Below are 23316 nucleotides of genomic sequence, written 5' to 3'. Positions count from 1 at the left end.
GCGCCAAACTCTGATCTTTTTTAACCTTAATCCTACTTCCCCTTTCGTGCTCCTCAAAAGCTAGGCGAAACCCTAGCTTTCCTGCAGGTGACAGTGCCCAAGTGGCACTGACAAGACAACTTTCTTAAGAGAAGTGAGCGGGTCGGACACTGGGTGCGGGGTTGGGGCTGGCGTGCACGGAGGAGCACAGTGGCCGACGGGGCCCGGAGAGGAGAGTCGCTGTCCGCCCGGGCGCGGGTTGAAGCGCCAGGCGCGCCGCTTGCAGCCTCGGCTGCTGGCGAGGGCGGGCGGGCGTGGACGCCCAGCGTACGTCCAGCCCGAGATAGGAAGTGGAACTGGGAGCGCGTGGCGCAGACTGAGCGGGAGTTTTGGAGGGAGTTTGCATGTGGTCAGCTCCGGGCTGCTAAGCCAGCCCCCAGCTCACATTACACTCTATTTATAACCTCTCAGAGCCGTTTCCCCCTGAAAGCCGTTCTCTGGGACCACCTTCTTTTGGCTTTAACCTCTCCTACTCTTGACATCTGAGTAGCTCGAAGGGAAGCTTCTCCAGGTCCGAGTGTTTATACGTAAAGGAGACTGGCCGCTAGGGCTCAGGACCGGGATTATCCAGGCTCTGCAGAAACGGCGGCTATTTAGGAGGGGGAAAACACGATTTCCAGTGAAAAGTGACAGAGGTTGGTAGCGTTTGGAACCACCGTGAAGTCTTCTGCCTGGAACCCGAGACTTGCATGCTATGGAACACCCGCTCTTTGGCTGCCTGCGCAGCCCTCACGCCACCGCGCAAGGCTTGCACCCGTTTTCCCAGTCCTCTCTCGCCCTCCATGGAAGATCTGACCATATGTCCTACCCTGAGCTCTCCACTTCTTCCTCGTCTTGCATAATCGCGGGATACCCCAACGAGGAGGGCATGTTTGCCAGCCAGCATCACAGGGGGCACCACCATCACCACCATCACCATCACCACCACCACCAGCAGCAGCAGCACCAAGCTCTGCAAACCAACTGGCACCTTCCGCAGATGTCCTCCCCCCCGAGTGCGGCTCGTCACAGCCTCTGCCTCCAGCCGGATTCGGGAGGGCCCCCGGAGCTGGGGAGCAGCCCGCCGGTCCTGTGTTCCAATTCTTCCAGTTTGGGCTCCAGCACCCCGACCGGGGCCGCGTGCGCGCCAGGGGACTACGGCCGCCAGACGCTGTCACCCGCAGAGGCGGAGAAGAGAAGTGGCGGCAAAAGAAAAAGCGATAGCTCAGGTAAGGGCGCACCGGGTACCGTCGGCGAAAGGGGGCGGGGAGATGATGGAGAAGATTCTCGCACTGTAGTGAGGCAGCAGGGAATACGGTATATGTCTTGCTGTCTCTGGCTCCCCGCCGCCAAATTCCGTGGGGCTGCTTTGGTCCTGTTATTTGGGGGCACGTGTTTCTCCAAGGGCAACACTGTAGCCAACAGCGCTAAGCTCTCCAAGGTTCAAACTAGTTTACCAGAGGGTTAAGAAAAAAGGACAAGTGACAGTATGTGAAATCGATTGCGAAGCGTGACCTTCCATCTGAGCGGTGAGGAGGGGAGTGCACCCTGGGATGCAGCGTCCGCTGGGCGTGCGTGCGGGTGCCGCTCCTTGACTTTTCCCTTGCAAGTTCCCCACTCGGAGTGGCTCGATTTTTCCCATCGTTAACTGGATTTCCAAATTATTGCACAATGTTTGGAACTTGCAGTGGAACTTGGCAGAGCGTATGAGGGGAAAAAAAAAGTTTTACGTTTTTTAAAAAAAATTATTATTCTGATTTCAGAGTTCTTTAAATAGGACCCTATTCCAAATGGTAAAAATTTCCCTTTCTTGGGGAGGAAGACAATCTAGGAATTCGGAGGATTTTCAGGAATGTATCAAAGAATGGTAAATAAATACATGTTCAGACTCTTGAAGAAAAACGATTTTTTTTAAGAAAAACGATTTTTAATAGTAGTTGTATTCGTGTGGTGCTAATCTAAACAGAGAATCTGAGTTTCAGAAGTGGAAAGTAAAATATCCTTCGAGTCAGTTTTATTGAAGGCAATATTTGGAAACAAGCAGCAGCCGGCGTAGTGCTGGTTCTCTACGTGCTAGAGGCTGGTATGCGAGGGTGCACGCAGGAGGCGCTGATCTTCGTGGGGATAACTTGAGTAGCCACGCAAAAGGGAACCTTACCAAACGCAGATGCTTGAGAGCCCAGAGTGCCAAGTAAACTGTAGCAATCCCGAGAAACTAGTTTTTCGGGGAGCTCCTTAAAGCCCTAATCAATCTGTATCATCATGACATTGTTAAAAGAAACTACAATTAAGAGAGTTGTGCGTTTGTTTTCTGTAGCTATAGCGTATCCTGCGTTCCGTCTTTTAGGAAAGTGTCATTTTTACAATACAGTATTTACGTATTTTTCTTCCTTTGCGGAATTGGTTTAGCAGTCCTAGAAGGTAACTACAGAGATTGATGTGAAGGATTGAAAAATGTTTGTTGTTCACAATGCTTTAGGTAAGAGCCCACATAAATGGCAATGATTGAGCTTCACTGATTTCATGTACCTTTGCAGCAGTGGTATCAGTTGTTCTTTAGCGTTAGTATGAGATGGATTCCTCTATCACAAATTTAAAATCTACTTTTACTTTCCAAGGTCAGGGGTGAACTTTTAATGCTCCATCACAAATTAGTTAATATCTAATGAAGTTGCCAGCAGTATCATTCATTTTTAATGGTTTTTACTAACCATACATGAAACTCTCTTAAGACAGAGTTGAAAGGTTAATCGTAGCCAAAAGTTTTCCATCTTAATTTCTTAAAAAAAAAAAAAAACACTTTTAAAAATACAATTTTCATTTCCTGAGCTCAGCATTTGATATCAATGTAACTTTTATGGAAGCAGATCCCAGTTCAGGTTGGTCAGTCCATTTTTGCAATCAACAGAGGCTCTTACTGTTCATTTTACTTTTTGCAGTGAAAAACCTGTGATGGACTATTCTTTTTGCTTCTGAACGGAATCAGTGTCCCTAAGCTTCTTAGGGTAAACCGAATTTTCATATAGGCACATATTATTTTGGTTCAGGGGAAACAAAAAAAGTGGGATCCAAGAACTGCTTCCCTTAAATTATTTTGATAGCAAGTTTCTTAAGGAAACTGGTTATTCTAATAGTACTATCGTTTGGTGGGAAATAACCATAAAACAAAGTAAGTTTATATTTACATGATGAAACTAATTAGAATACTGGGACATCAGCTACATATAGTCTTAATCCATTAGATCTTGAGTGGGAAATACAATTAGCCATCACCAAGGATAGAATCACTGGGGAGTTAGATTGAGTGTTTTCTATTCATGATGGGATATTTTGAAAGAACTTTTTGACTAACTAAAAGGAAATATCACAATGGGTTCCGGTTAAATATATGTGTACTCTTAAATATAATTTGGCAATCTCACTATTTGAGTTAATATTGTTAGATCTTTACATAGATTTAGATTCAAGATATCTTTCTCTTGTGATGTTTCAGTTGGTCTTCCATACGAATGTTTACACTTACTTCATTTCATAGTATTATAAGGGCAACCTGATCTAGCGGGAACTAAAGCAATGTAGAAAAGCATATAATTCTGGCATATTATTAACACATGAATCTCTCCTTGCTTACTGCACTGTTTTAATATTTCAATATTTCCAAAAAATTACATTAATTTCTGAACTCTCAAAAGTTTAAAATTGTATTTGACGGAAGTCATATCATGCTTAGTAGAGTTTACTTATATTTTGTTAGGAAGTTTATAATTACTATGTACTTATGATTGAAAGTAAATATAGTACATAAATCCCAGATAAAGTCAGAACCAGAATTCTTTATCGTTACATATAATACTCAGATTATCTGTGTATGTGTACGTGTGCATGGCCCTGTGAAATTCAAAGAATTTTAAGCAACAGAAAATATTGAAAAATGTCCCAAATTTTTATCCATGGTAATGATGCTAAAGCTACAATGTGTAACATTTTCTAGTATGCCTTTACATGTATTTCTCCTCCCAAACACACACATATGCAAATCAAGAAGCCTAAGGGTCTAGAAACAAATATTTATGGACTTTGGGCTTCCATTATAGTTTATTGACAATTGAAAATAGCCAAGTTTAATGGAAAAGCACACTGTTATTTTTATACGTGTTAAACATTTTTGGAACTTTGAACCTGCTATGCTTTCCAGCATTATTAGCAAAGCCAACATCTGCGACATCTTCAAAGGAACTCTTAAAAATCAAAACTTTACAACTGCACTTAAAGCAATCTATACAAAGCAGGTGATTCTGAAAAAAATGTCTGTAAATAGTGTGAATTACTTGGCTTCAATTACATGTGATTGTTCTTCAAGCAAAGTAGTAATAGGTGTAAACTGTCCAGATTTAGCTAAAATAACCAAAACAGATTAGTCAATCTAACTTTAGTTTTTATGCAGGTAAAATACAGTATAAACATGTGAATATTTCTTATTCAAATTAGTTTAATGAATGTAAGTGTACACTTTATAAAAAAATCAAAATTACATTAAAAAGGAAGGAAGTGGTTCGGGAATGTGGATTTTACAAGGTTTTGAATAATATTAGATTCTTATAAAATTACAAATATTTATGGCTACAATATCATAAAATACTTGTTGTCAATTATATTTGTCTATATGCTTGGCTATGCAGAATGACAAACAAGTATTACCATAATAAGCTGGAACTTAAATACAGAGGAATTTCTTCTCCACTGTAACTCTAATATTACATTGTAATTTTTTCTAGGTATTTCAATCATGTTTTCTGAAAGGAAAAAAATACTTTATTATTCATCTCTGTGTTACTGGATTAGGACTTTTCAGCATTTGCTTTAGAATTTAAAAAAAGAGTACTGGATCTTGATAATTATAGAGGACTACTGAACAAATTAAATATCTCAAATCTATGGAATAAAAAAAATGACAGTTAAGTCTTTTTCTTGGAGTGGTAGATCAATTTTAGGTGTGAACATTTTTAAATGGTGACCTGACATAAAAAAAAATTCTAAGTACCATTGACCTACATGAGTGTTTTCAAATGATTACACTCAAAAAAGTCAAGAGCAGCAGTCTTTTTAGAATTAAGGCGCTTTATTGTTGAAAGTTAGCAATGAATGGAAGGAAGAATGCAAATAAAAACAGAATTAGTTTTTAAGATCTTTGTAAATGTCTTTATTTATAGTTCCTCTGGAAAGGAAAAGCATTAAATACAAGGCATGGCTCGGCTAAAACTTTCATTTTGGTGGAAAACCCCGTAATAAATATTTAAAATTTTAAGCTTACTTTATAGTAGCTATCAATGGAAACCATTATGTTGACACCCCATAAGCTGATCTCTACTAATAAACTGAAAAAAACGTTTTAAGTATTACCCTGTTTTTCCTCTGTGCGATGTGAAAACATCGATCCTTCATCACAACATTGGTATTTATAATAACATAGTGTTTATTATAAGACCTCTAATAAGTTAATTTTAAACAAAAATGAAATCACAAATGTGGATAAACTTTTTCATCAGATTCAGAGATATTTGGGAAACTAATTCCATATTTAATAGAAAAATTAACTTTTTTTCATTTGAGAAATAATTTGTGGATGAACTAATAGCTGAATAATGTAAAATTCACCACATATAAATCTATTTCATATATGTGGCCTGGTATTGGTGCCAATTTTATTCATTTGCTATAGTTAAGATACACACACACACACACACACACACACACACATATATATATATATATATATATATATATATATACTGGGCAATTTTATTAACTATATTAAAAATGGCAGCCAGAAACAAAGATGTGAAGACTTTTTAGATTTTCATTTCAAATGGGAAAGACCAATATAATAAAATAATATATCCTGGCTTTTAGGAATTTTTCATTTAAGTAGTTTATTTATAAAATTTCAGACCATGGCTCTTTTCTAAGCATTCTATAATGATTATAAACATCTATAAATGATATATGCTAAGGATGGGAAATTATTAGAAGACAAAATATTTTCAGCAATTCCTTACTTAATATTTGTTGAATTAATAGTTGTAGGTGATTTATCTCTCTCAATTTTTTGTATTTTTGTTATAATGTTTTTTATGATAATAAGACATTTTCTGGGAATGTATATTAGCACATGAAGTGAGACTATCAGGAGTAGCATTTTTTCCACCTTGATTGAAATCATAAAATAAGAAGGGTTAATTCTTGAGTGCCCAGTTAAATTACATTTCCTGCATTATGGTACTGGTGACTGATTCTAGAGGTTAAAATAAAAATAAAACTTTAAAAGGATGAAATACAAACCAGGACCAAAGTCCACAAGTTAGAAATTGAGGTAGGTATGATGTATTTCCTCTTTAATGTATTTACGAAATAAAACACCTTTTATTGTCACAGCTTATTTTTCTGGATTATGTGTTTTAGTCATTAAGGTGCCTTAGTTATCAATGACAGTCTTTCTTTCTGTAAAGAAAATGAAGCACTAACAACTTTCCTATTTTTGTTATGATGCTCTTACAATTGTTTGTTGGAACAGCTGTATTAAACTGAAACCTCTCAGTAGGGATGGAGGAACACAGTCAAGAGAAGTTACTTGTAACACTCTATCATAGTCATCGGTGAGGTTCAAAATCCAACTGGCGAAAACCTTGCAGAGTATTTTATTGCTCGCATGGAGTAAAACGTACAACGGTAAAGGTCATTTAGGTCTCAGCCTTCAATTTGCCATTACCAATGTTGAAGCAGAATTAATTTAAATCTAATGTCCTTTTCTCTGATGGTTTTCATTTACATTATAAAAGTGTAGGGCATTTATTTGCCCATAAGAAATTGTGTTAGTATTTTAAGATACAAAATAACCAGTAAATTTCAGATACAGTTTTTATATTTCAGAATAAGCATTTCTATTTAAAACCTTTTGGCATACTTATTACTAAATTAATAGAAGATTACTAGTAAGAGTATACATTCATATGTGGTTGAATGGGTCAATTATTAATTTTCCCTGTGTTTGGAATTTTAAATATGCAGTAAAAAAGTCTCCAGTTATTCACGAAACTTTCATTTATAATGTTACATTTTCCACAGCAATATAATACTTTTTAATTTACATGTTACTCTCTGTAAATTGTGTACTGTGTGTTGTGATCCTGGTTCTTGTAGGATTCTGAAAATATTCTAGGATACCTTTTTTGATCTTTTACATGTGCACATGAACAAGACTCATCAGGTGAAATCTGTACTATATGCATACATTCTTGGAAAAAGTTTGTGTGAAAGAGGAAAATACTTTCAGTAATAATCAGTTCTCTCTATCCTATATTAAAAATGAACAAATCAGATCTTTAACCTACATGATATTATTGCTATGCTTCTTTAAAAAGTTAGCATCTCCTAAAAGTTTAATGATTCTAAAATATTTGTGTATTTTGGTGACTCAGTTCTTACATCCTTGGATTTACTGTAAATATAACTTAAGTTTACAAGATAGTAAGTCATAGTGGTAAAAACATTAGGGTTTTGTTGAAAGATTTCAATTAAAAATTATTGCTCTTCAGAATTTTATAGAATCAACTCATATTTGAATATTTCAAATGTATTTAAGTGTTCTCTGTTTTCATAAGCTTTCTTTCTAAGAAATTTCAGGTATGTTTCTTGAATTTTGGATAAACTAGATTGGCTGAAATTGTGAATATAAGTTTATTCTTCATAGTTTTCAGTTCCTACTACGTTTCAGTAGAAAGGTTAGTGGTGAGAAGAAAACAAGGAGGGAGATAAATTATCTAGGACATGGCAGCTATTCTTAAAGCATCCTTTAAAATAATCTTCTTCTATAAAGATACATTCAGATACACATACGCAATAATAGATAGACTTCCAGTCTCTTGATAAAAGATCATCTGAAGTAGACCATTCACATCAGAGACCTCAATATAACGTTACATGTTCCGGTGAGAAAATAAAATATTAGGTTTGAAGCATATACAGCTGTGTAGAGAGTCCACCAGGCTGAGGCTGGTAATCAGTGATAGTCATTAAAGTCAAATCTGCCAACTCCCCTGCAGTTTTTGTTTTCTTTTGTTTTTCTCTTCCACTCGCTCATTATTCTTCACACACTTCGAGAGATCCCATAATGCTCTAAGAGAAGAAAAACCCTCAGCTATTTTACATGACTATGGGCAAGAAAATGATTAAGATGAAGTCATCTCTCTCTCAGGCTCTGCGGAAACGTAGAGGAGGGTCCAGCTTAGGCGGGTGGATGCCAGTAGAATTTTAAAGGCCTGGAATTTTGCTCTTAAAACTTTGCCAGAAATGACACCCAAACAAAACTTATTTTTGCAAAGTGATAGTTATTTGCAAATGTAGTGGTGAAATGTATTCAGTGTCTGTAGAGGCGGCTTCTTATATTGTCTGGACTGCATAGTAAACTCGTAGATGATCATTCTTAGCATCCTGAAAAACTAGCAAAATAAACTGAAGTGTATTCTTATGAGTCAAAAAAAAAAAAAGTACAATGGGCAATGGCTCTTATCAAATGAACAGTGAACACCAAGCAAATTTCACAAATTGATTTTATTTTGAGAGCTAAAACATGGAGTTCAGGAAAATAGAATTGTGTCATCAGAAAGTTAGTGGGAAGTAAACAGATAAAATGTAGCTTTGATTTTGTAGGATGCCAATAATTTAACAAATGGCTTTCACATTTTGAAAACCATGTAAAGAGAGCTCTACAGTTAACTGGGTAGATTGAAATTAAGTGACATCTCTCCTTATTTAATATTTTTCAAATGTAAAATGAGCTCTCAGCATGTTTACTGCCTTTAACAATTAAAATCTGCCCAACTACAAGGCTACATTCACTTTGGGATTTTTTTAAAATTTGAAACACAAACAGATCTGGATGCATTAAAGTAGAGAGCATCTAGAAGTAAGCTTTTGAGACAGATTGAAATGACAGGAAAGCCAGAGGTTAGGAGTCCAAATCTGGGGTCCTGCTGCTGCTCACATTTCCAGGATTATCATCTTTTGGATGCTCACCATCAGAATTCAGGGAATTACATACATCTTTTCTTCTAGAACTGTTCTTTGCTCTTAGAAGTTGGCCTCTACCAAATTCATTCTTGAATACTCAGATATTTGGGAAAATAAAAAGTAACAGAAACACTGTGTGTGTGTGTAATTGTTTAGCTTGCTTAGCCATTAGTTGATAAATCCTAAAGGATCTATCTTATTAATTAGTCATCCTATCAGACAAGGAAATAGTTGTCACACTCAAAGGGATAACTGAAGATAGAGTTTGATGATGACCATTTGAGGGTGAGCAGTATGTAGGGGAGAAACAGGAAATGGTCAGTCATCCAGGGTCTGCCTACATTTGGAAAACATTAGCTCCTCTAAACCTGAGGCGGCAAATAAAGGGAGCTATTACAAGAATCCAGAATCTAACAAGAGCAGCCGGACAGAAGCCTTCTGGCAAAGTGGGGATCTCAGGTGGAGGATTGCAGCTGATATCAAATAGCATCCAGTAAACTATCTCCGTGCCATCCAGTCTCCTTTTGTTACCTCCCATTGGCCAAATATAATCAGAAGACAGTGAAGAGACCACACTAGTCTTGGTAATTAAATCCATGGAGGTCAAAAAGGAATGCTGGCTACAGGAGAGAAAGACTAATAATAAATCTGAACCCAATGTCTTGCTAGCTGTGAATCAACTTCCCTGTTTCTTAGTTTTCTAAACATCAAAGCAAGTTAATAAGCATAAAGCCCTTAGAACAGCATCTGTGTCAGTAAGTGTTGTTATTTTTATCATGTACCAGTGTAGGTGCAATTATGTCATGGGCGTGCCCATCTGAAAACAATCTCTGTCTTACGTTGCCTGTTTATTTGTATGTTACCGCTAATATTGCTGTGGGAAGTATTGCTTGCCTAAAAGCTTGCTGAAGATTTAAAATAATGTGCCACTGCCACTAGAATTGTTAAGTCCCATGCTGTTTTCCTGAAATGTAGAGTGAGTTTGAGACCAAGTAGTGTAGGATACTCAAGTCTCTTTCACTTAATCACCCTTAAGATTCCCATTCCATAGTGTCTTTAGCTTGGGCATCTCCTAACCTCCTTTCTCAGGTGTCTCCTGCCACTTTTCCATCAAACACTTCCTTTCAAGAGGAAAAAAGGAGCATTTAGTCAAAAGGGAACGGAACTTAAACCAAGGGGATTTGAATGTTACAGTGAAATTTCAGGTCTCTGTTTTCAGATGTTAACTAGGAGAATATACGTATGACATTTTTTTCTGCCATGTTATGAAGTTTATTGCGGAGAGAATATATGTATTATATCTCCTTGTTATTTTTGGTGGTTTCATTTGGAGACCTTTAGGAATGGTAAATATGCAGATACCACTAAAAGCTAAGACTGTATTATATCCTTCATAAAATGCGTAGAAACAGTTTTATTGGATACTTTTGTTTTTTATAGAAAGAGGCAATATTTTTACTTATTTGCATATTTATTTATATTTAATACATTTTTGAGAACTAAAGACTACTCACCTGAGTAACAAGTCCTCGATGACTGGCTGATTTCACTCTGGTAAGCTTAATTACCTCTCCTACACCCACAGTTCAGTGTGAGGAATTCCAGACAAGTACTTTAGGGAAATTTTATTATATTTGATGGTCTGAGGCAGTTGCTTTTGAATAAGTAGTAGAATCAAATACTGTATTGAGATTCTAAATGCCAGAGTTAACACTTCAAAATTCCTAGATTCAAAGCAATTAAATCCTTAAAATTAGAGAATTTCAAATCACTAGTGATTAGTTCTCTGCTGGATAATGAAAGGGCTGGGAGGGAGCAGGGAGAGAGGTAGAGGAAGAAGAACAGAATATTAAATGTTCCATGCTACACTGCAGTGATAAGAAAGAGCAAATGGCATTGTCTAGTTCATTATTCTTTGGTATCAAGGTAGGCTTGATTGGTCGATTTTCTTAATGAGTTGTGATCTTTAATATTTAAATGGATCATTAGAATCTGAATTATCAAGGCACTAAAAGACTCCCAAGGCATCACCCAGTTCAATGAATGTATTTCCTAGATGAGAGAATGTGCCCAGGGAAATTAAGTAACGTCTGTCCATTCAGCCAAGTAGTGGAAGCTGAACTTCCATATCCTGACTTCAGCCTAGTGCCCTTAAAAGGAAAATCTCATAAAATATTTTGAAACCTTAAGTTTTTAGTCTCCCCAATAAAAATAAATTTCAGCCTCATTTAAAATGTTGGCTACTGCTTTTGAGTGAATAAAATGAATTTGACAAAGTGCTTCTCTTGGGTGTAAACTGCCTCTCTCTAAATCTGGTTTTATAGTTACCTCAGTTGCTTTTCATTCTTGTTTTATGATTATAAACACTGTTATACTTTCTTAGCTTTGGTTTTCTAATGACATAGTTCTTGTTATCAATTACCAATTTTCCTGTATATCTTTAACACCTCCTACAATAAACCATAGCATTTTAAAGTTCAGTATTTGGTACGGTGCAGATGGACTTTGCTGTATTATATCTCTAAATAATAGATATTTATATAACAGAATCATATTTTGGATAGCCGTTTATGAATTGAAGAATCTGTTTTCTGTTTTAAAATTTTTAATTTAACTCAAGTGAATTTTGCTAAGTTGAGCTTTACTTAACAAGTATTTGCTCTTTTGTGTTCAAAGTAATGAATAGCTACAAGTAGACACCAAGCAACTCTCCCTTAAATCATTAACTTTATCTCCATTCTTAGAAAAGTATTCATCTTAGTTTTGATTTGAATGCAGTCTTCTTGCGTAGAAGATACTCAGAAATATTAGTGGTTGGCCATTTAGCTCTGGCTAACGAGTTGTATCTTTCTTGTTTCTTGTCCTTTACTGCCCACACCCATCTTCCCCACAATCTCTAAATACCAGACCCATCTGCTCCTCCCCCAATCATTGAACCACACAACCTTTGGATCACTCTGACACTAACCTTTCGAGACGATTCCAGAATCTTGAGTTTTTACTGGACCCTTAAAACACAAAATCAAGCATCAAAAATATAGTTGGTTCATTGAAGAAGTTTTATTTTCCTTTTTTTCTCTAAACACAACACCATTTTCAAAATAATAAAACATGATCCCTCTTTTATGTAGTTAATTTTAATTTATATTCAGAATGCTTTCACATTAATCACCTCAATTGATAATTTCTCCTTTTCTACTAGACTTATATTCAGGACTCAGTTGTGCAGCCTCTTCCTACACAGCTTGGCCCAAATCCATTCTATTTCACATTCTTCTGTATTTTTTTTTTCTTCTCTATTTGTACTTTGATGTCTCTTGCACTTAGTTTAGTTTTCTTTCTTGGACTCCTGATACAGCTCTCTTCTGAGTATCTTTTTTTTTTTTTTAATCTCCTTTTTAATCTCTCTCTCTTTTTTTAAATCTCTTTTTGTGTTTCCCTAATGAAATCCTGTATTCAGCATATAGTAATATTTGATTCTCACTCCACTTCTTGGAACTCTACATCAAACTGAAATTATTTCATTCTTATAGTATGAATGTTTAATTATAGGCTTTGATGCATAAGGCACATGGTGTGGCTAATATCCATCAAAGATGGACTACTAGATTTAACTTGTAGTGTTTCTTGTGTGCAACCAAATTTTGCTTACTATCATATGTACATAACATATAATTAGATCTAACATATGATAATATGTCTTAGAATCTCAGATGTATTATATATATAACCACATAGATATTTAAAGTAGTGCTTTTCTGACAAAGTGATCTTTTTTTTTAAGTCTTTGGAGCACAATGCCCAGTATTTGGGTTAGTTTAAGACAGTGTTCTCGTACTCCTTATGGGGGGACCTAAATATTTATATATCATCATAGCTGCATTCAAGAAGTTTTCCACAAGATTTTCTGTATCTCCCATTAGTTAAGAACTCCTCATGATATGCAACGTATTACTTACTGTCTAACTTCCTTTGGTAAGAATTTCGGGCTGTATATTAAGCGGCTTCCCGCTGAAGTCTCCCAACACATTCATTACAGCCTCTATTGATCAGCTGGGGCAGTTTTGTTGTTATTGGTTTTTCTTTTATTTTAACCAATATTTCTTCAGTAAACTTATTTATGCCTACCCTCTTAAAAAAAACCTTTATATTTTGAGAAAATTATAAATTCACATGCCTTTTATAAGAAATAATATAGAGATCTCATTTACCCTTTACCCATTTTTCCCCCAGTGGTAATATCTTGCATAGTAATAAGACACTGCCTTAACCAGAAAACTGATACTGGTACATCCACTAATCTTATTCACATTTCACTAGTTTTACTTGCACTTATGTGTGTGTGTATTCATCTCTTTGCTGTCTGCCAGGTATATTTTGTATTTTGATCCCATAGCCTGCAATAGCTTTTATCAGTACATATTCATTGTTTTCATTAAAAGCTGGCTTATGACACCCTCTCAGGTCACTACTGCTTTGTGCTAATCACTGCATTTCCCTTACCACATTAATGTCTATATATTGCATAATAAAACACTTAAATTTTGCCTTGAGGTTCTCTTTGGTATTCTATTTCACATCTCCTGTCTTGAATTTGAATCGCAGGCACTCCCTAAGGAAAAGTCAGTGTCCTCTTTGTCTTTTAGTGTGATATACAGGATCAGTTTAGGTATGCAGACAGAAGTCTTTGGTAAATCCTATTTGTGGCATAGACAATGCTTCACTAATGACGAATGAATTATCTGTATTAGGGGTTTTTTGGAATTCTTGGTTCCAGGCCTTCAGTAGTAGGGCGAATTTGGAAGATTCTTGGGCAGTCCATAGGAGAGTTTAGTGAATATAAAGCCTAAGTAATGATCTGTTTGTTTCTGATTGACTTGTATGGATGCTTTCTAAGATCAAATACCTGTAAGTGTGTGGTATAGAGTTACCACTCGTGAATAAATCAAGACAAAAAAATATGCATTTATTAAAAACTTTATCATAAATCAATAAAAACATCCTGCATTTTAAAAGTTAAAGTGTCTGTATTTTCAGCAGTCCAGTGATTGTTAAACCTAGCTTCCAGTTAATTAATGTATAGGAATGCCTCATTCCGTTATTTTTGGGTGAAACATGAGATTCTACATGATGTTATGCCATACATTGTTGAGCTTCTGCATATAACAGTCAACCAAGTAAGTCTATTTAACATGTCTGTCCAAGAAAGCCCTAAACTTGAAATCACTGGGCAGTTGGAAAAAATATGGAATATTAACTGGTCTGCATTGTTGTGTTTGGTAGTGGCACAAATAGTTGGTGATGTGGGAAAGAAAAAAGGGTTATTTTCATATGCCTTTTTATGAGGACATTGTTGCAATGATGCTGATTCAATCCACAATGCCTTGGATCCTACTTTGAACGTGATCGGCTAACCATATTCAAACAGGGCTACCCGATGAGAAAATGTGGATCAACACTGACAAGTGGCCTGGTTCTTAAGGAAAAAGCAATGATAGTGAGGGGCCGGCAAGTTAAATAACTCATCTCCTTTGCAGTTCTGAGCTTAGTCAAATATCATATAAACTAATGAAGGGAAGGTTTGCAATAAGCCTCCCTGTGGAGTGAGTTTGCTTTTATTTCTGTAAAAGAGTTCAAATTAATCCATATTGTGATTCACTTTGATGATTTTTTAAAAATTATGTTATCCATGACTCTGCTATTGATTCTGTTTCAACAATTCCTTCATTTCATAAAGAAAAATAACTTGCAATGTCTCCTTGCTTCTGATCTTTTTTATCAACATGGAATCATAAGATTACATTATTCAGAACAGTAACTCAACACTGACATTACACTGGGATGACTGGGGCAATCTTAAAAAATACTGTTGCTTCATAGATCGTGATTAAGTTAATCTAGAGTAGAGCTGGAATTTTTTAAATTTTAAGAGAAAATGACAACATTTAAAGAATAGAGAAAATCATATAACAAACACTCATTTGTCCACTTGTTCAGTATTTATCAACACATGGCAACACGTCTCATTTATACCATCCCACTCCTCCTTTGCCTTGTTTTAATTATTACTACTTTTTAAAGATTTTATTTATTTATTTGAGAGAGAGTGAGAGAGAGAGAGAGAGCACACGAGTGGAGTGAGGGGCAGAGGGAGAAGCAGACTCCCCACTGAGCAGGGAACTGGATGCAGGGCTTCATTCCGGAGTCCTGGGATCATGACCTGAGCCGAAGACAGATGCCTAACTGACTGAGCCACCCAGGCACCCTTAATAATTTTGAAACGAATCTCAGATATCTTATTTCATCTGGACATTGGTATTTTTAAAAAGTCCCAAGTGATTCTGGATTGAGATTGGGAATTACTGGCTTAGAATATTGTTATTAGGTTGAAAAGTTCTAAGAAGCTTGACTTTATAAGTTCTTTATAAGTTCTAAGAAGCTTGGACTCTATATTCTAAATCTTACCCTTTTCTGCACATGGAGAGCAATGTTAGACCTGGTTGCTCATAAAAATTATAGATTTACTAAAAATGGCCATTTGTGTGACTATATCACCAATAATCATAATATTTTTCTATGCTGTGTAGTGTGGTAATCACTAACCACATATGGCTATTTAAATTTTAATTAATTAAAATTATATAAAATTTCAAAGTCAGTTCTCAGTATCACTAAGCGCATTCTACATACTTAGCAGCCATATGTGACTGCATATTAACTAGTACAGATACAGAACATTTCCATTTGTTAGAAAGTTCAGCTGAACAGGGCATTTAGACATAAAGACAAACTTCCTTATCTTACTCTTCAGCTACTGAAAGAATCATCAAGGATGGGAATCTCCTCAAGTGGAAAAAGAGATTATGCAAATTTAGTACCACACTAAGCTAAATGCAGTTAAAAGTTTAACTGTCAAAAAAAAAAAAGTTTAACTGTCCAGTTGAAGCATATCTAAAAGTAAAATGTAAAGAGCATTACTTTGTTCAAAGACTTTTTGGATAATTGCTTGCTTGCTTAGCCAACTGTTTACTAAAATAAAATATATTCACGATTTTAAGGAGGCCAAAATGTATCATAAAATAATTATTAATTAAACATAATGAATAAGCCTGGGATTTGGCAGTTACCAACGTAAAAGCAAAGTCAGAGATATTACATGGTTGAGTTTTAAATACAGAACTCAAATAAAATAAGACACAATATAACAATGGATGTAAATATTAAAAAAACAACAATTTTGGAAGAGGGAAGGCAAACAAAGCATATCAAAAATGTAAGGTCAACTAGGGAGATTCTTCTAGGCCTCTTGAGGAATAGGGAGGAGAACATTTTTCTGGGAAAGGGTGGGGAACATGCCAGGAATTAGGCTAGATTTTCCAGGGGGAAAGTATGAAAACTTAATAGAATAAGACGGTGGCAGTTAATGACAAAGAATTGTTAACTTTTAAAGCCTCGCGGAAGACTTGGTCTTTTACAGTCCCTGGTGTGGTTTCCAGAATTTCAAGTCAGGTAGCTGACGGAAGAGCCCATTCAAGGAGATTTTTAACATTTTAAGGAAAAAATGAGGATGAAACATTCCCTTTGGCATTAGAAAGGAACAAATGCAATGAAGAGTGGAGTATAGGGAGTATCACGTCTGTACTACGAAACATCTGGGCATGTTTGGCTGGGGCCATACTTTACACAACTAAGTTGCCACAACTGCATAGTTTTTAATATGTGGGAAGTGGGAGGAGTAGTCATTAGTGGATTCATTTTTAATAGGATTAATTGGTAATTGATGATTGAACTGTTAGCGATTTTTACAAGAAAAGGCAATACTAACACTACATGTTAAGCAAAGATATCACTGAATATTTCATGTTAGAATTTATGAGTGGAGAGAGTACATTCAAGTATGAAAATGTAGAAAAATGTTAATGATTCCATACAGCACTCACCAAACCATACAGGCTATCTTAAGAACACAAAAAACAAGTCTACACATTACACCTCTGGGACAAGTATATGCAAATGTCCAGGCAGCTCTCATTGTTTTTAAGGTATTTTGGAACAGAATCAGGACTGATCAACTATAATTTGCAATAAAGTACTATTGTCAGTGTGGCAGAGGAGTAGTGAACCCATGTTAATAGTTTTCAATGAGTGAAATTTGTATGTTTGCTTTTATTTTGAAAATTGGTGCATAAATACATGGGCATGGTAATCTATATTACTTTTTTATTTTATATGAATTACTTTTTATATTTTAGATGAATAAATCTTAGTTTTTCCCACTTAAAAAAAAGTGTCCTTTTTCATGGACACAGTAAACAGAGATGAGAGGGGTTTTTTGGTGTTTTTTTTTTTTATAGAAACCACTTAGAAGAAATAGTCTCCATATGCAAAGCATTAGTATAAAAATAATCATCACTAATTAAAATATGTTAATTACATGCAATTAAGTGGTTAAATACGTGTTAGTATACAGTAGAAATAGTTGACTTCCAAACAGAATGATTTTTACCTTGAAAACTCAGAATGTGAGAAAGCCAAACTAAACTAGTAAGAAATTTAAATATGTTATTCAAAGTGGATGGAAAAAAGTGGATCCATAATTTAACTATGTCCTTAAGAGGTGCTGAACTGAGGTGGGAAGAGCTATTTAACACGAATTACAAGCAGAAATATTATTAGGAGATTTTCTTCATGAGGAGGTTGTGTTCTTCTCAGGTCCGATATAAATATTTTCTTATATTTTCTCTGCTTTTCCTAATATTGGGGGGAAAAAAGCCCTCCTCATTTTAGACTTTCTAGTAGAATTTCACTTGACTTTGAATCACCTATTAACTCTCGGAAGGAGCATTAGTATTTTAAATCAAATTGAATTCCTTAAAAATAAGTAGCTCTGAGACAAATTAATTAGATAAATGGTTATGAGTGTCAGATTGTAGCCCATCCTCCCTTTGGCCCCAGACACACGCACCAATGCCATAGGTGTCCCAGTAGGATCCTAATTCACAAACTCATACTTATTACGTCACTAAATGCCTGCTATGTGCCAGGGTGTGGTTCTGTGTAGTGGGTACACATAGATGAATAGAACACCTGGAGGTTTCTGGAAGGGTCCAGAGCATGATCGTGAAGGCAAAGTTGGAAGCAACTGGATGCCACACTATGATGAGTATACAATAAAGTAGCAAAGGTGATGAAAATATCCAGAGAGATCCGGGAAGATTTTAGAAAATGTATGGCACCTGCCTCAGTTCCTCTCACTTCATCCTTTTTCCTTTGGAAGTTATGAATGCATGAAAATCTATGGTCCATTCTTGTTCGTATCCTCACTTTTAAGATTTAAGCTTTTCTTTGTCTTCTGCACCAAGGTTTGTGGGCAGTAATTGATCATAGACAGCTAAACTTTGCAATTCAAAAATATTATTTCCAGGTTGTCATTTGATAAAATCAGAGTGAAAGGTAAGAGATTTTGCTAGGTAGTTAAGTATCTATGCTGCATCATTTTGGGCATGAAATCAATGTCATCTTGATAAGGCAAGGCATAATTAAGCCCATGAAAGACTCTGCAGAATACATTTGCCAATGTAACTCTGATATTCTTATCTATCCCATATTTCAAGGGCTGACTATAGTTGTACATTGTGAAACAAGTGAAATGATTTTTAGTCTTTCCTAGTTTCCCTTCTTTAGTCTTCTTGGCATTTCTCTCCATCTTTATCTTGAGAGTTATTAGGGCTTTCCTGCAGACCATATTCAAGTACCTTCAAAGAATGTTAGAATTGGAAAGGATTCTAGATTCATCAAAACCATTTCTTTAATCTTAAAGATGAAAAAATTGAGGCTCAGACAGTGGTATCCTTAAAATAATGTATGCAGTGCTAGAACTAATAAGTTCCAGTTTAGTTTCTTTCTCTTAGTTCTACAATTTGAAATTCTCATTCCATTTATTTATTAAGATGTCAGATCATTGAAATTTTCCTTTTGAGGATTGTGGAACTGATTATTTTATACAACAGGAGTTATAATAGCATGTAAATTTACTCTTTTAGCCTGGCAGTGTTTTTGTTTGTTTGTTTGTTTTTGGTTCCTTTTTTTTAGATTTATTTATTTATTTATTTGACAGACAGAGATCACAAGTAGGCAGAGAGGCAGGCTTCCCACTGAGCAGAGAGCCCCACGTGGGGCTCGATCCCAGGACCTGGGATCACGACCTGAGCTGAAGGCAGAGGCTTTAACCCACTGAGCCACCCAGGTGCCCCTAGACTGGCAGTGTTATGGTTGAGTTAATCACTCTCCATGTGTTGTATGACATTTATTTCCTGGTAGAATTGGTCATTCATTGAGAAGCAATAACTTGGGTAGTTTTGGAGTTGATGTCTGGTTTTTCAAATTTACTCTAAAATTTTACAAAATATTCTTGAAAATTAACCAATACTTTATCATTACATCTGTAATATTGTTATACTTGCAGTTATTTAATGATCTGAGTTTGAGGGTTTTTCTCTGTTGCAAGTACTCTTTCTGAATCCCAGGCATCTTACTTGAATCCTTGTAATTCATGACTCATTGTTTTAATATTCTTTCGGTGATTTTCCAAAAGATTTTCAGTGTCACCTATTCATCAGGGTGTCTTTTTTTCTTTTAATTTAGGATAATAATTTGTTTTCTTTGCCCATTTTCTCTTTTCTGAGTTATTGTGGAAATGTATATGGAGGAGCTCATATTAATTCACAAATTTGACTGTATTGAATCTTGCAGGTTTGACTTGGCAAATACATGACATTGTCTTGAACATTTAGAGTGTGGTTAGAAAGGAGCCTGAACTGTAAGAAAAGGTTTTTGTGTGTGTGATGTCCACTTAACTAATAAATCTGTCATCACTGACTGGTCTCCATTTCCTCTGAAATAAACAAATCACTATTAAGTCCTTTGAAGCAAGAGACTGCCAGGAAACACGAAAGTCACTTTTGCTTCATCCTCCAAGATAAAGTATTTAATAAGTGGAAATGAGATGCAACAGAAGGAGCCGTGGGGTCTTCACACCTGCTCGAAAGTCCAACAGATATTCACAGAGCAGGAATTCAAACAAACCTCAAACCTTGACATTCAGCACAAGTGCAGATACAAAGCCAAGAATGAACTTTTGTAGGGCCCTTGGAAACTTCCTTAGTAAAAAGCCTGAACTGTGGGAACATAGGAAATTTGAAGAGGAAAGGCTAGAAATCTGAAGGTCTACGGTCCTCAACTGAATTGGACCTACAGTTGTTTTATCTTTAGATTATTTCATCTTCTACTTTAAATCAAATGGCCATTGATCCGTAAATAACTTTTATTAGAAAGTCAGGGATTTGGTAAAGGAGCAAACCTTGTTTGCTTGCTTTTTTAATCTCTGAATTCCAGACATACATTTTATTTTTATTTATCTCAACCAAAATGAAGAGTTCTTTTAAAGTAAATTCTCATTCATTCTAACTATTGATTCACTAGGGAAATATAATTTCACATGAGGGGCAGAAGTAAAAACAGAAGACAAATGCCAAAACTCCTAGAAAGACCAAAAAACAAAGAACATACAAAGGAAATAAATAGTCATTAAAAGAATAACTGAACGTATATCCCAAAATTAAATTTAAAAGGGGGGATAATTTGCTATTTTTTTCTAAATTTTGCCTGCATCCTTTATTTTTGATTAAGGAATTTGTCTTAACAACAGAGCCAATCCTCTCAACCTGTGTCTTTTCTTTGTAGTTATTAGCTCTTGGAGCACATGTAACTGTGGTTATTACTTGTTTCAATAATCATAATATTAAAAACAAATCGAAAAAACAACTAACCCAAACTAAAGTTTTCATTTGAACTAAAAATTTTCTTTATCTCAAGTTTTGATAAACTTCTTAACTCGGTGTATGTGTATATTTTTTTTTCTTTTTTTTTTCTTCCCTTCTAATACATGATGTTGAAAGGCCTGGGAGTATAATTTGGGAGACCAAAACTGCAAGTTGTTTTGTGTTTTCTAGTAGCTCAGTGACTGGAATGTTGCTGTTATACCTTCTTACTGCCTTCCTTATACTAGTCTGTCCTTATTTTAAGGATGCCTGCACTGTGCAATTATTTATAATAGTTCTGCCTTCCAAAAGCACATTTTTTGTTGTTTTAAAAATAAATTTAGTGCTATGCCATTCAGACATTTTCAGTATTATTTTCTTAGCAACATTCAAATTTGCAATATAGTATTATTGATTCTAGTCATCACGCTGTATATTGCATCCCCATGACTTACTTATTTTATAGTTGGAAGCCTGTACCTCTTGATCACCTTCACTTGTTTTGCCCACCCCACACTGCTCCCACCCCCTGGCAACTAGCAAACTATTCTTTGTATCTATGAGTTGTATTTTGTTTTGTTTGTTCATTTGACTTGTTTTTTTAGATTCTAGATACAAGTGAAATCATGTGGTATTTATTTTTCTCTGAGTTATTTAACTTCAGGTAATACCCTCAAGGTCCATCCTTGTTGTCACAGATGGCAAGATTTCATTCCTTTTTATGGCTGAATAGTATTCCATTGTATATGGGTACACTGTATGTACCACGTCTTATCCTTCCATTCAATCCTTTATAGACACCTAGATTGTTTCCGCATCTTGGCTCTTGTAAATAATGCTACAGTGAACATGGGGGTGCACATATTGTTCCGAATTAGTGTTTTTGTTTTCTTTGGATAAATACCCAGAAGTGGAATTACTGAATCAAATGGTATTCCTACTTTTAGTTTTTATGAAGAACCCCTATAATTTTTTCCATAATTGCTGTATCAGTTTACATTTCCAGCAGTGCACAAGGGTTTTCTTTTCTCCACAACTTTGCCAGCTTTTATTACATTTTCTTCTTGATAATAGCTATCCCAACAGGCATGAGGTAGGATCTCTTTGTGATTTTGATTTGCATCTCCCTGCTGATTAGTGATCATCATTACTTGGGAATGTAATGTTCAGCATGGTGACTATATTCAATAGCATTTTATTTCAAATAGGAAGTTTCTAAGAAAAATCTTGAAAGTTCTCGTCACAAGTGAAAAAAAGTGTAGCTTTGTATAGTTACAGATGGTAGCAACTTATTGTGATGATCATTTTGTAGTGTATACAAAGGTCGAGTCATTATGTGGAACTCCTGAAACTAATATAGTTATGTCATTTATGCTTCAATAAAATATTTTTAAAATATGGGTTACTGTAGAAATTTCTCTCATTTGACAGTAACAGATTTGGCCACAGTACGAAAGTTCTTATCTCATTCTGCCTTCCTGAAAATTAAATCGTTCCATTCTCCACCTTTTCTTCAATAGATATGTAATTATTTTGGTTTTTAGAGATTCCTGATACTTTTAAACAAAATGCAGTTTGTGGCTGTGAAAAAGTATGTTCTGTGTGGCCCTAGTCATTTGGAGCTACAATGGGAAAGTTGATTTTCTGTCCATAGGTATATCTTTGACTATATACAGACGTGGGAATGACCACTATGTTAGTATATTTGTGGATTGAGTAATGTACATCTCTGAGTTATTTGATAAAAAGGTCCAGAGGACTTTTAATTCTAGGACTTCCTTTGCTATCACATTGATAATCCAGAACATGAAGAATACATTGTCTTTGAGTTTATTGATTTCTAATTATGGGAAATGTTCATTGATTTAATAGAATGTGTTTAAAAAAAATTTTTTTTAAGATTTTATATATTTGTTTGACAGAGAGAGACACAGCAAAAGAGGGAACACAAGCAGGGGGAGTGGGAGAGGGAGAAGCAGGCTTCCCACCAAGCAAGGAGCCCAATGTGGGGCTCCATCCCAGAAGCCTGGGATCAGGACCTGAGCTGAAGGCAGATGCTTAATGACTGAGCCACCCAGGCACCCCTGTTTTTAAATTTTTATATGCACTACATGCAATCATAAATCTTTTGGAATGGCTTCATTCTTTATGAATATCAAGATGAAATACAAATACATTACCAAAAATATCAGTCACTGCTCTGTGTGAATATTAAAAAGGATTGGAAACTTTTGAAGGAATGGGGGATTGCTCCATTTTTCCAAGCCAAACATATCAAAATTTGGCTTATAAGACTATGGAAACTAAAAGTCTGCATATTCCTATAGGGGATTAATACATTACTTAACCTTGAAAAATATTATTGCCTGGCAGCTTACAAGGTATGTTTAATTTTCTCAGCCCTATCTTTATT

General features: G+C 35.6%; 1 protein-coding gene across 1 annotated transcript in view; it reads left to right on the top strand.

The window, feature by feature from the left end:
• Positions 1-290: 290 nt before the first annotated feature.
• The window catches only part of MEOX2 (mesenchyme homeobox 2), a 63225-nt gene continuing 40199 nt past the window's right edge, over positions 291-23316 (top strand). Inside the window, exon 1 of the mRNA XM_004743404.3 lies at positions 291-1247. Coding sequence (XP_004743461.1) covers positions 734-1247 — 514 coding nt within the window. The 5' untranslated portion in view covers positions 291-733. The remainder of the gene's footprint in view (positions 1248-23316) is intronic.

The sequence above is a fragment of the Mustela putorius genome, unplaced genomic scaffold (genome assembly GCF_011764305.1).
Source record: "Mustela putorius furo isolate JIRA1106 unplaced genomic scaffold, ASM1176430v1.1 tig00003845_pilon_pilon_pilon, whole genome shotgun sequence".
Lineage (NCBI taxonomy): Eukaryota > Metazoa > Chordata > Mammalia > Carnivora > Mustelidae > Mustela > Mustela putorius.
Note: the sequence above shows the minus strand (reverse complement) of the source record. Positions and strands in the feature narration are given on the sequence as shown.